Source organism: Ictidomys tridecemlineatus, chromosome 10 (assembly GCF_052094955.1).
Source record: "Ictidomys tridecemlineatus isolate mIctTri1 chromosome 10, mIctTri1.hap1, whole genome shotgun sequence".
Classification (NCBI taxonomy): Eukaryota; Metazoa; Chordata; class Mammalia; order Rodentia; family Sciuridae; genus Ictidomys; species Ictidomys tridecemlineatus.
In genome coordinates, this window is record NC_135486.1 from 39,018,644 (window position 1) to 39,031,936 (window position 13,293).

The 13,293-nt window shown below is 40.7% G+C and overlaps 1 protein-coding gene across 1 annotated transcript; it reads right to left on the reverse strand.

The window, feature by feature from the left end:
- Nucleotides 1–1,611: 1,611 nt before the first annotated feature.
- Slc30a1 (solute carrier family 30 member 1) lies at nucleotides 1,612–9,155 on the reverse strand. The gene is made up of 2 exons (XM_005329444.4): nucleotides 7,911–9,155; nucleotides 1,612–6,334 (listed from the first exon to the last, which is right to left on the reverse strand). Exons 1-2 carry the CDS (start codon nucleotides 8,530–8,532, stop codon nucleotides 5,427–5,429), a joined length of 1,530 nt encoding a protein of 509 aa, XP_005329501.1. The 5' UTR covers nucleotides 8,533–9,155; the 3' UTR covers nucleotides 1,612–5,426.
- Between the last annotated feature and the right edge of the window lie 4,138 nt (nucleotides 9,156–13,293).

Sequence of the window (13,293 nt, forward strand, 5' to 3'; positions counted from 1 at the left end):
CTCATGTAACAAGTGCCGAGTATATTTTAGCTCTAATAGTATTGTAACTTTTTCCACTCCTGACACTCCTCCATAGTCATCCAAACATCTTTAAATACTTCAGTGTCCTGGTCATTGGGCTATGAGAAAATATAGATGGAAAATAACAGTCCTGACCTTACCATTTATAATATAGAAGTAAACAGGTTTTTAAATGGGCAGATGCAAGAATGCTATAAATTACTGGCTTTAAAATGAAAAAGCCTGTAATAGGCTACAGTCCAGAATGGCAAAAATTTTGAAGGCCCAGAAATGTCTAAAAACCAATATTACTTAGGTACGGTGGCATATTCCTGTAATTCCAGAAACTCAGGAGGTAGAAGCAGGATTGCAGGTTAGAGGCCAGCCTTAAAAACTTAGTGAGACCCTATTTCAAAATAAAAAATTTTCAAAAAGGACTGGGGAATGTAGCTCAATGGTGAAGCGCTCCTGGATTCAATGCCAGTACCAAAAATTATATATCTCATATAACATTTATCTAATTCAAAAGCAACACATTTATTCAAATATGCAGGGTAAAATATATAAAATTGATTTTAGGGAAAATTAGCAGATATTTTGAAAAGCCACATTGCCCCAGAAGATAATTTTTCTCAGACACACTCAGTAAGAGATAACCTTCTGAATTCGGAACATGTTAAAATATAAAAGAGCATGTGGAATCCACTGAAATGTGTATATGTAGGTGTAAACATATCTGAGAGCTAGTTCAAACTTTTAGTTCCAAATAACAGGTAAACTGAGTTGTTTTCCTGTAGTTACTTTCACTATAACCCACACCAAATTTATCCTGTACAGTTAAGTACTTTTTCCACTTTTTCATTTATCCATTCAAATTGGTAACATCTCTTTTCCTATAAAACCAAGTTCAAACTGTTTTAACATAAATTTAACCTTGTCTTTTACCATCTGATTTTACTTCCCAACCCCCAGTCGTTTTTACTATCCTATGATGCCTCACCTGTCAGCCCCACTCCATCTGAACTGACATACTCTTTTCCAAAGATGTTTACCACTTCTTTGGAATATCTACTGTATTTATCAGTTCCTTTGAATGTTTATCTACTACCATTTATTGCCAACTTATTTTTCAACTGTTACCTCCCAGCATAAGTTCAAGGAAAAATTTTTATGTGAGCCTATTTGTGGAAATCGTGAGGTTCAATTAACACATTCATGTACTAACTTTTAAGTTTTAGATGATCACATAGGTACAAAATATTTCATAATCTTTATTAGTAACAATGCTTACAAGTAAAAGCTAGGAAGTATCAAAAGCAGCAGCTTACCTGTAACTATATAAATCTAATTTTAATGATTATAACCAAAAGAAAAGATTCATAGGCATTGAGTATTTCCTATTAGTGGACCTTGATAGTGAGCTACCCTTTCAATTTCTACTACAACTTTTGCCCACATTTGTTTCCTTCAATACCACTGTCCTGAAATCATTATTCTGCACACTAGCAACATTTGTTATTGAACTACACCTTTCAACTCAATACCTGAATCCCATTTCTTTCACAAAACCCACCCTAGTATTAAAGGGAAGGCCATATGCACAAAACAAAGTAGATATGAAAATTAGTTTATTTTCTACTTAACTTTTAATAAATGAGAAGAAACACAGTAGTCTGTCTCATATAGAACATTTATAATACATAACAATCCATAAAGCCTCGTGGTGAGGTAGGAACAGCTTTGGAAAATAACACACAGTCAAAAAACATACAAAAAGTTAGAAGTTAGGTAAAATGTTGCAGCACTAAAAGACAGTTTATCTGTATCTGCATTTAATGAGATGATAACTGCATTTAACTGTGCCATATCTGGCCCAAAAGACAGGCAACAGCAGACACAAAAACAACACAATTATGAAAGTTTCATAAGAATCACAGAATACACTTCATTGTGCTGTTTCAAGGCAGAACCATAACATGGCAATTTGTGTCTTTTTATATATAACCACATATTAATTGTATGTTACATTCCCTTCAGCATCTTTTTGCCAAAGACACTGAACCATAAAATTTTTGGTTTAAAAGTTTAAATTGTATAACATACAAAAGGCTCTTGTGCCAGTGAAAATGACTGCTAAACATTCCAGAGCTTGTTAGTGAAACAAATTAGCATCACCATATATTGGTAGAGCTACATCAAAATAGTGCTATTACAATTCCCATTTCAGAGACACGGAACACTGTATGACACAGTTTCAATTTAAACAACAAACAAACAAACAAACAAAACCTCCACTTTCCCAAGAGTTTTAACACTGTTTTATCACTTAACTGAAACTCAGTATTAAAATAAATATTTTTAAATTGCAGAATTACTCTCCATATTTGTGTATATGTGAACATCTTAAGACAGCAGGTTAATGACATGTTTATCATTCAAATGAGATCTACTTATAAACAGTAAATATCTTCAACTCAATACCAGTTAACCTACTAAACATTTCACATTAGGTTCCATAGGTCTTTTCCCTTAAATTTTTCAAAAATTCAAAATTAACTGAATGCTAACAAGACACAAATGTTAACATAACCTTCTACCTAGAATGATTTTCCAAGGTGCACTTAATGGAAATTTTTCCTATTCAAACTACATACCTTAGGATAAAGTTATTCAGCATTTTGTTTTCTCAAATACAGCCAAATTTTAGAGAATTTTTATTTTTCAGGTTCCAGTCCAAACTTTTATAATGTATATATCTTCCAGAATAAACAATCAAACAAGCTAAAAGTTAACAATAGAGAATTAAATCTCTCATCACTAAGGCTGCATTTGGCTTGGAAAAATTCCTGGTTAGTTTTAAATCAGGCATATGCAGCACCTTCTTCTCAATAAAATTTTCAGACAAGTTTCTAAACATTCTACACTGATCTTGCTCAAATATAAAAGAGCCAGTAGGAGAGATGCAACTCCCAAAACTGATGCAGTGTTATAAAACAGCATATTTAAATAATGGATGTAAGTCTCCCAATAATTCAGGATATTTCTCGCATTTTCTTTCCGGAAGGAATAAACTATTTTGAGAAAGACACTTAAATCCCACAACATTTAAATATAAAAGCATGTCTTTTTTTCTTAAAGATAATGCTAATATAGCTAAAAATGGGTTAGAAAGTGCATTGTAAAGAAATAAATAATTCTCTGCTAAAACTCAAAAGGTGAGTCAGTGCCCACTGATTTTGCTATGACAGAGTCCTTTGAAAAAAGAAAATCCTATGGTACCACTTTGTTACACATAAGCTACTTAAAAATTATGAAAAGTGAAATATCTAAAACCTAAAGGCTATCCCTTCAAAGCACTTTTGAAAAATAAAACAAAGCCCTTGTCCCATGCTCATATACCATTTTAAAAAATTCTCACTCTGGTGATGTCTTCTACTTAGGTGTTATACCACCTTTAAGATAGACCCCAAATGGAACATTGTAAAGAAAACCCCATTGAATGTAATATATTTTACCAGTTATCCTATTGTATCATTGCTAAAATGTTTAGGTAACAAATTGTTTTGAGATCTTAATAAAATGTTCTATAAAGTATTAAATCAGGAATGTACATGATACAATAAAATTTGCAGCTTTCTCTTGTTCACCCAGATAGGTTGCTCAATTTCATGTTTAAAAAGAAAAAACACCTTTTGCAAAACTCAAAGCAACTACTAGGTAAAGAATTGAATGACACACTATCAGATAAGAGTATTAAAAGATCAAGATATATTGCAAAATGGCAGGTTATGGTTTGGCCCATTATAATATATGTGAACTTACAAACTACGTTCCTAAAATTACCTCATTCTCATTGGAAAAACCAGCTGTTCTTAAATAGACCCATTGCCAGCAACAGGCATATATTAGGGGAAAAAACACCATCTACAACAAAAGATCATCTCTTTAAAAACTGTCATATTCAAACACTTTCATCTTAAGACCTATTAAGCAATGAATTATTTTAAATCCCAAAAGTAGTCAGCTATAAAAGTTACTGAAGTAGTCAGAATACCTTGTTTCTAGAAAAATAGAGCTATACATGATAACTGATATTAATATCCATTCTTCTGAGGACAAAAATCTTCATTTTCTTCACAAAGCAGAACCCCTTCTTCTAACAAGAAAAATATAACTTAAATAACCTTAAAATATTTGTGTTGGATTTAAAATCTATAGCAATAATCAAATAGCCAAGAACAATTTCCTGGATGGAAAGCATAACATCCTGCAAAATAAGTCACTGGTCTAAGAACTAAGCAATGTCAAGAACTGATGACTTACAGAATCTTCAATTCTCCCTTAATTATTAATTTTGCTAAGAATATCCAGATTGTATTAACCATCTTTCTTTTCTTTCAAGTTAGTGGTTCTTGGCAAAGCACAAGCTATAAATGGTTGTACTCAAAAAGCTGTTTAAATCCATTCATGATTAGTCACCATGAAATGCCTTTAACTTCAAAGTTTTTTTTTAAACACCCACAATTTAAAAGATTACATTAATACCTTGCATTTAGCAAGCTAAGATCAAGTTAAAATCCTTAAAAATATTTATAGATATTTTGTGAGTAAACATTCAGCTCAATGTTTCTAATACCAATCTTTCAAAGAAAGTAATGCTGGTGAACATGTTCATGTTTTAGGCTAACCTTGGTAGAAGAAAGGAGTTGAAATTCTCAAAATAATTTTAGAGATGTATGTAGTCTGAATATTAACATACAATAGTTTAAAGTATTTAGTTTGGTTCTTCCCTGCTCTTATTCCCTATTTAGCCTATTATGTATAAACTCTAATTCAATTTTTTAATTGTCTGTTTATTGGATTAATGTGTAGCAATATAGAATACAGAATAGTAACTGATCTTATTTTTCTGCTCATAGCCATGAGTCACTCTTAAAATACGCTGCCATTATACTATGTAATGATTTCAAAGAGCAAGTAAACATTACCCAAAACTTGCTGACGATTTTACAGGTCTACCAATTATAATCCTAATAAAGAATAACAATGGGGGGAAAGAAAAGCAGAGAAATTCCAGTAACAATTTTTAATTTATTTATCCCCCTAATTTTTTATCATGGGAAAACCGGAAATCAAATGTCATTATGTTATATAAGGTTTATACTTACTTTAAACAAAAATGTAACATAGTGTTAAAACTGGCTTTCAAAAATTGTTACAGCATAGCTGTACTCTGCACTAATAATCACAAAGTTGTAATATAGAACTCTGTTATGCAGTCCCATTATGTTCTTACAAAAATAGAATTAAACTGTGTGACCAGACAAGGACTTCAATTACACTACTTGGCAAACTTAGAATTTCAATGGAGTCTTTTTCCTCTTGCAGTTTAAAGCAAAAGTCAAATATCACATCTTTTTCAAGACTCACAAAGATGATTCAGGTTGCTTGTTTGGCACTTTTTTAATCTCTATCACAACAGCAGGGATGTTTTCAACTTTAGTCCTCCTGGGCTTCTTCTCTAGATTGTCACTAAGTTCTAAACAAGAAATGCTAACTGCTGGGCCCTTTTCTGCATCCTTTCCAGGATGGGCTGGTGGTCGTGTCCCACAACATTGCTTCAAAGCACACTGAGTCCTGCAGGCAAGTTCACAAGGGACTACACTTGCATTAGAGCCTACACTAGCAAATTCAGGCTGAATGGTAGTAGCATGAATTCCGTGATTATGAAAAACGCTTTTAATGGTTTTAGCCACCTGCATGTATGATGCTGGGTCTTCGCATTTTATGTGAGCAGTGGCAATGATTCTGCTTCCAGCAAGTTGCCAAACATGTAATTCGTGAACTTCCTCAACTCCTTCAACATCTTGAAGTTCTTTTAACAAATGTCTGATATCAATTTGTTTAGGAACAGTTTGTAGAAGAATAAGAGCAGATTCCTTAAGTAATGGGTAAGTTGTGTAAAGAAGTATACAAACCATTACAATACAAAGAGTTGGATCTAAATATAGTACCCAGCAAGGACCAGCCTCATGAACTGATGCATGAGTACTATTAATTATGTCTACATAAGCTTTGCAGGGATCAGGGAAACATGGGTTCACACAAAAATCCCCTTCAGAACAACCTTTCCAAGAAAAGAAAAAGAGCAAGGCATTTACTACTACAATCACTGAACCCAAGGCATCTCCAAGGACATGCAGAAAAACTCCACGCATGTTAAGTTGTCCGGCCCTATCATCTTCTTCTTCCAAATTCATATCATCAGGTTCTCTGATAAGATTCCCATTCACTTGTACTTCCACTGCATCATCACTTCTGGATTTTTCCGGATCTACAAAGAAAAAAAATGTTATCAAATACATTTGAAGTGTTTTTATGTAAACATCCTTTTCTAATTTAAATGGTAAAGAAGGTAAAATTTAAAAAAAAAAAAAAACCCAAAGTATGCTCAGAGTAATTTCATATAAATTGACATTCTGGGAACAAGCCAGGACATAATGGCCAGGGCTAAATTAAGTCATTAAAATAATGCTTCTCCACTCTCCTAATTACTCTCTCTCCTTCCTAAAAAGTATATCTTTTCTATGGGGGTGAGGGTCCTATAAACATTCTGCTGCATTTTTTGGCATTACAAAGGAAAACACAGAACTAAAGATTATCATCCATTAAATGCAACTATGGATATACCTACCAATATAAAATGCCTAATTTACCACTGGACTTTCTATAACATCATTGAGGTAGATTGTGAGAATAAAACCAGTTCTAACTTGTGAAGGTTTATCAAGAATATAAAAGATACTTTAGGTAGAGAGGGTCTAAAAACTAACAAATCAACAATTTAATCACAGAGACTATTAGTAAAGTTGGAACTAAATGATCACTACCTACCCTAAAAGCTTTAAAGTCCCAAGTACTGATTTTTAAAAGGAATTATACACCAGAGTAGTTTAATTTTCTCTAGAATAACAACCTGCCAAATGGAATGAGAAAAACCCAATATTAATTAAACCTTTTCAATGCACAACTAAAACTTCACTAACATGATATCCTGCATTTGAAAAAGAAAAGTGTCTCTGTAGAATGATACAACCAGGTAAATAAATACATATGGGGAGGAAAATGGAAGAAAATACAAACTGTTAACATCTGTGCATGAGTAGTATTGGTTGACTCTTTCATTTCTTTTTTTCAACATTTTCCATATTTCCTTCCAGAGTACTTATGTTTAGAATTAAAAGCCTTCATTAAAAATATAAGATGAATGCATTACCATCACTTTTACTTTAGTACCATTATGAAAAAAATCCTAAGTGAAGTAAATGTTAAACATGCCCCAACAGGTCCCTAAGCCTATGATTTTCAGGATTAGGTGTCAATTAAGTGAAATACACACTGGTGTTCATAAAAGAAACCTTTAACCAGGGTTTATACGCTCTAAATGCATCATTATGAAACTTGTTCAATGGGCATAAGAACTACTTTGGGGGAGGAAGGGTTCCTACAGCCCAACATCTAGGACCAATTGGGAGTTTTTTTGCGTTTCCCAGGAGGGCAAGAAATTGAACTTGGAAAGCATTCTGACCCTGTTACACAAAACCAGACCAATCTCTAAAAAATACAACCTGTAAAGACATTTAAATGCGGATGCAGGGTGCAATGGGATGAGTCTCCCCCGACTTTCCTACCCTCAGACCCACAGTCCCTCCACTTTCAAGTGAATCGCGCCCCCAAGCTCCTCCGCCAGGATGAAAGGGGGAGAGTGCGGGCCACCGACCCAGCCGGGAAGAGGCGGCGCGACCTGGGCACGCGGGCACCAGGGGGCGTGCGGGCCATCCCGCCGAGGGCCAGGCGAGGGTCCGGGCTGCCCAAACCAACCACCTGCGGCGGCGACTTTCCCTGCTTACCTGCAGAGTCCAGTTTCAGCCCGTTGGAGTTGCTGGTATTGGCCACCAGGGTGTTGGTCTCCTCCTGGTCTGGCCCGGGCTCGCCCGGGGCCACGCTGACATCGTTGTCCCCGGTGCGGTTGCTCTTGACGCGGACCCCTTTGGGGAGGCCGTGGCTGTGGCCGTGCCCCCCGTGCGAGTGGCTGTGACCGGAGTCCTGGCTGAAGCCGCTGTGATGGTGGAAGAGACAGAGCCCCAGCACGTTGACCAGCAGCCCGGCCACGCCGACTCCGAGGACCACCAGCGGCTGCTGCATCTCGTGCGGCTCGATGAAGCGCTCGATGGCTTCCAGCAGGATGGCGAAGCAGAGGCCGGTCAGGAAGATGGCGTTCACCAGAGCCCCCATCACCTCGGCCCGGATCCAGCCGAACGTGTTCTTCTGGGTGGCGTGGGTCCGCCGGGCGAAGCGCTCGGCCACCAGCGCCACCACGAGCGCCAGCACGTCCGACAACATGTGGAAGGAGTCGGAGAGCATCGCCAGCGACGAGGTCACCCGGCTGACCACCACCTCCAGCACCATGAACATGAAGGTCAGCATCAGCATGCACAGCAGCCGGCCCCGGTTCTGACCCCAGCACCCCATGGCTGCGGCTCGGTGGCCCGCCGCCGGCGGCCGGGCGACTCGGGAGGCGGCGGCTAGGCGCCGAGGGTCGGCGACCGGGCGACCGAGGAAGGCGGGCGGCGCGGGGCTCTCACGGCCCGCGGCGGGCCGCTCGGGAAACCGCTGCGGGGCCCCCGCGGCCGCACGGGGGCGAGCCCGGGGTCAGGCCGCCGCGCCCCGCGCCTGTAGGCGTCTCGGCCGGCCGGCGGCGCGCAGCTCTTCAGGCGTCCGTCCTCGGAGCCGGCGCCGAGGCCCGGCTCGGCCCCAGCAGCCCCCACACAGGCACCCGGGCGGAGGCGGCGGCAACGGCGGCGGCGGAGGGCTGGGACTTCCAGAGCCGGGGGACCGAGAACAGGCGGGCGGCGGACGAGGGCGGCGGGTGGCTCCGCGCTGAGAAGGCTCCGAGCATCTGAGGGCTCTCCTTGCTCGTCTCCTCGGCTGTGGCTGGACTGAGGCGCCCACGGCTGAAGCGCTAAAGAGGCGGCAGCCACAGCAGCTGCACTCGGCCCGGTTTCGGGCGCCTTCTTCGCCCCCCCGCCTTTGCAGACGGTTTACAAAAAAACTTTGCTTTGCACTCGGAACCCCCGTTTTCACACGGACCCGAGCGTGACAAGGCCCCGGCGCCCCGCCCCCCAGACCCGGCACGCTTCCCCATTGGCCAGGAACCCTCACGACAGCCGTCGCGTCCCTCCCATACGCGCTCGCTACTGGATGAAGACGCGGATGGGCGGGAGTGGGGCGGGGTCTCGGCTTCAACCGAGGGAGGCGGGGCCTTTCCCTCCTGGAGCCGGGCGTGGGCCCGGGGCCGCGGCCGGGTGCAGCGGCGGGCGTCGTGGGGGAGGGTCCGGGGTGCGGGCCGCGTGCAGCAGAGGGGGAGGGGCGGGCAGGCAGACCTCCCCCACCCGCGATGTTGCGGGGTCCTGGTTTTGGCTCTGCGGGTCCTCACAGCCCCCAGCACACCTGCGGGGGCCAGGCTTTAGACAGACTTTGATCCTAGGAGCCGAGTCCACGTGGGGGCGGGCCGCCGGGCGTCTGTGTGACAGACCCGCCACCTGGGAGGGGCCGGGAGCAGAGCCCCTGCGTGCGGGGCCCTCGGGTGCGTCCTCCGGGCACAGGAGCCTGAGATTAGGCCAACAGACTCATAAACAAGTGCTGCACGTAACTTGTGACTCTCGGCCTAGCACCGGGCTGAGGAGTTAGCCCTCAGGCGAGTGGCCTGAACCGAGGATCTTTGTAAATGGTTTAGTAAAGTGAATTACTCCTATCATCACCTCCCCGGGAGACCTTGTGTAAATCAGGTATTTCTGTCACTGATTATCTAAGAACAGTTTAGGGACGGACTTCAAGCTGGAGAAACCTGGGCTCTGATCCTTGCCTTGTCGCAAGCCAGCTGCGTGACTTTGACCAAGTCACCTAATCTCTCTACACCTGTTCATCTATAAAGTAAAGGACTGAACAAGTGGGACTCTTAAGATTCCTTCTAACTCCAAAATTCTAAAGGCTCTATGATTTCACACTTTATTTATAGACCACAAACAGCGGAACCCTGTGTTGGCTGCTAGGGGGAGGGGGAGGGGCAGTAAAAATACAAAAGAAAAAGCTGTCCAGGTGGAGATAGAATATAAAAAATTTTAAGTTTACTATGAAGTGCTCTTCGTAAGTTTTGCTAACCCTAAGTTTAGATTGAACGAATGTGTACTGTGGATATATATATATATATATATATATATATAGAGAGAGAGAGAGAGAGAGAGAGAGAGAGAGAGAGATAATATGAATAATCTGGAAGCCAAGACTTCCTGATCGAAAGTGGGCTGGTAACTGGAGTCAACAAAATGGCCTGAGATGGACCTTTAAGGCCTCACCCCTGAACTGGATGAAGGACCCCCCAACTAACTGCTCCATGTTGCTATAAGTGTAGTGCCAGTCATTGCCTTAAGATGCCTTAGGTAAGGCTTATTTGGAGCTGTGTTGTTTTGCCCATCCCCCCACCCACTTATTCTTATACTTTTTTTGTGATGTGTATATGGTGTGTTTGTCATCTCCCCATCTAGCTTGGAGAGCCAGATGTTCATCTTCCGTTTCTGCTTGGCTGGGATATAGAAGAATGGAGGAAAGTTTGCAAGACATTATAAAAGAAGAATTGACAGAATTTGATGATATATTGGTTATTGGGAGGGAGAAAAATAGGAGAATCCAACAAAGATAATTACAATGTTTCCAATCTGACAAAAGAGTGCTTTAGTAAGGAGGTTGGGAAGGGGTGTAACAGAGGGTCACTTGTTGCTTTGACTATATCCCTGTGGCTTTGAAACTTACATGTTTTTTTCTTTTCCCCAACCTCCTCCCTGACCACCTCCTCTCTGATCTTTTCCCTAATCATCCTCCTTTCAGATCTTCTCCTCCCAGATCTTCTTTTCCCTAACCTCCTTCTTCCTAATCTCAAGTTAGTTTAAGGGGTTAATAATGAGCACCATTTATAAATGTGATTTTGAAGTGACATATGGATGGTGGCAATGCTAAGAATTGGATTTATGAACTTTAGGACCACCAATCTCCCCTTCTTTGATGTGGACAAGTGACATTTTTCTCTGAACATATGTAAACACAGCTCCCAGTGAAACTGTTTATACAGAAATTGGGGAGCCACTCGTGGTTAAAATGTTCTCATGGGAATGGCCAGGGGACAGTTGGAGGACCATTTTGCTTCTACTGGAGGCTTCTGTGCATCCCACTGAATGCAAGAATTTGATATCCAAAGAAAAACCAATAAGTGCAAAAGGCAGTCTTGCTTCACAAACAGGGTAACAGTCTTTCAATAAACAGGCTAAATTAGGAGATGTTTAGACCCATAGAAAAAAGTGAGTTATAGTCAACTCAGTAGCCACTTATGAGAACTTACTCTGCAACATTTAAGCCATTTCCCAAACAATGTGCTTTATTCCCTCATAACCTGGTGGGGCAGGGGACACTACATTTTCCAGGTTGTCAGAGAAGTCATAATCATGTGCTCCAGATAAATATTTTTAGAGTAGAAAAATATTTCAATCAAATAAACTTTCCTTTTGCCCAGCATTGTGTGGGCAAAATACTCTTACAGCTTGACTACCAAATTTCTCTCTTTTCAGCCGGTTATCCTAGGAGTTTTGGCACAGTCACAAGTGGATTAAAATAAAGTGACCATACCATTATTCACCAACACTCCCAGAGGTTGTGACCCCCCCCCCAGGTTGAGAAAGATGGCTTGATTTTTTTCTTCCTAATTTTTGAGAACTTGCCTGATACCATGCTTAGTATCCAAACTGACAAACACAGCATACTTTGAAGATGAGAGAATAATGTTCCTTTTGGAAAGAGACTGCCAATTTGAATGCAAGTCAACTGCTTAACACACACCCTACAATCTCAGCCCTCTGGCCCTATCCTTGCTCTCAGTTAAAGTTTGAAAGAATCTTGTAGGATTCTTGTAAAAGCTGTGAGGCACAAACAGACTTCTGAATTTTGGTTATCAAAAATCATGTGTGTATAAAGCTCTGCCTTGCGTGGAAAGACAGAAGAACAAAGCGTGAAAATCGGGTTGTATTTGATTCAGTTGACACTAAATCACTTCTTTTTTTAAATATATTTTAATTGTTGATAGACCTTTATTTTATTTATTTATATATGGTGCTGAGAATCGAACCCAGTGCCTCACACATGCCAGGCAAGTGCTCTACCGCTGAGTCACAGCCCCAGCCCTTAAATCACTTCTAATGTTCAATCTTGAAACAAAACTCATGCGGAAATCAGGTTTTGTTTGTTTTTTCATCTTTTGGAACTACATGAAGGATTCTTGCAAATATGAACTGAAATTTCTAGCAACAATTCAAGGACCGAGGTTTGGGGTGTATTTTAGCTGCTCCCAGTCCTTTGGGAGAACAAAGAATAAACAAGTAACAATGCTAGTAACAAAACCCAGAAACAGCACAAAAAGTCCCAGAGGTATAAGGGAAACCATAAGAAAGAAATGCTCAGAGCAGGAAACCCAGAGCAAGCAGAGGAGAAATAGCAACAGTGTGGAGAACAGAATTGTTCTGTGACAGGCCCAGGACAAGTTGCTGAGCTCTTTTTATGTGTTGGTTAAGCTAAAGAATGGCAGGTAAGGACTAGCAGCAAAGGGAAACTCATTTTTTCTTGGACACTGAAAATTGGATCTGTTCTCTAATCATGCCTGAAAATTATATCTAGAACTAAAGGCACTGATGTCTATACAGTAAGGCTCATTGAATTTTGTGAGTTTCTTAGGTTCCAGGTTACTTAATAGCAGAAATTGTTGAAGACTCAGGCAAGTCAGTCTTAAAGTTTAGGCTAACTGCCCAATCTTTCTTTCTTTTAAAAGAAAGGCTGTTCTAAGGATGGGAGATCTAATTAAAGCAGAAAGTACAAAAGTTTTTAAAAAAAGAAGTCAAAGCATTTTTTTTTTGACTGTCCCATTACTTGTCTACAAAGATGATACTGACCAGTGGAGCATTTTGAAAGCATCACACACTTAATGAGTTTTAGGATGATAGAAACATCAGGGAACTAACCCTTAAAAGTTATTGTGTGCCTTCAGACAAGTTATTAAGCCTCTCTGGGCCTCAATTCCCACATCTTTCCAGTGAGGAGTTATAAGAGCTAAGGGGTTATAATAGGTGAGTAAAGGAGGTAGAGCTGCCTGATTGATATTCTCAAGTGAAGCTTTTAAGCCATCTGTACTTGTGT

Coding starts and splice junctions, on each gene's coding strand:
- Slc30a1 (XM_005329444.4), bottom strand. CDS start 8,532: ATGGGGTGCTGGGGTCAGAACCGGGGCCGGCTGCTGTGCATGCTGATG. Junction 6,335..7,910: donor GCTGAAACTGGACTCTGCAG/GTAAGCAGGGAA, acceptor TTTTCTTTGTAG/ATCCGGAAAAATCCAGAAGT.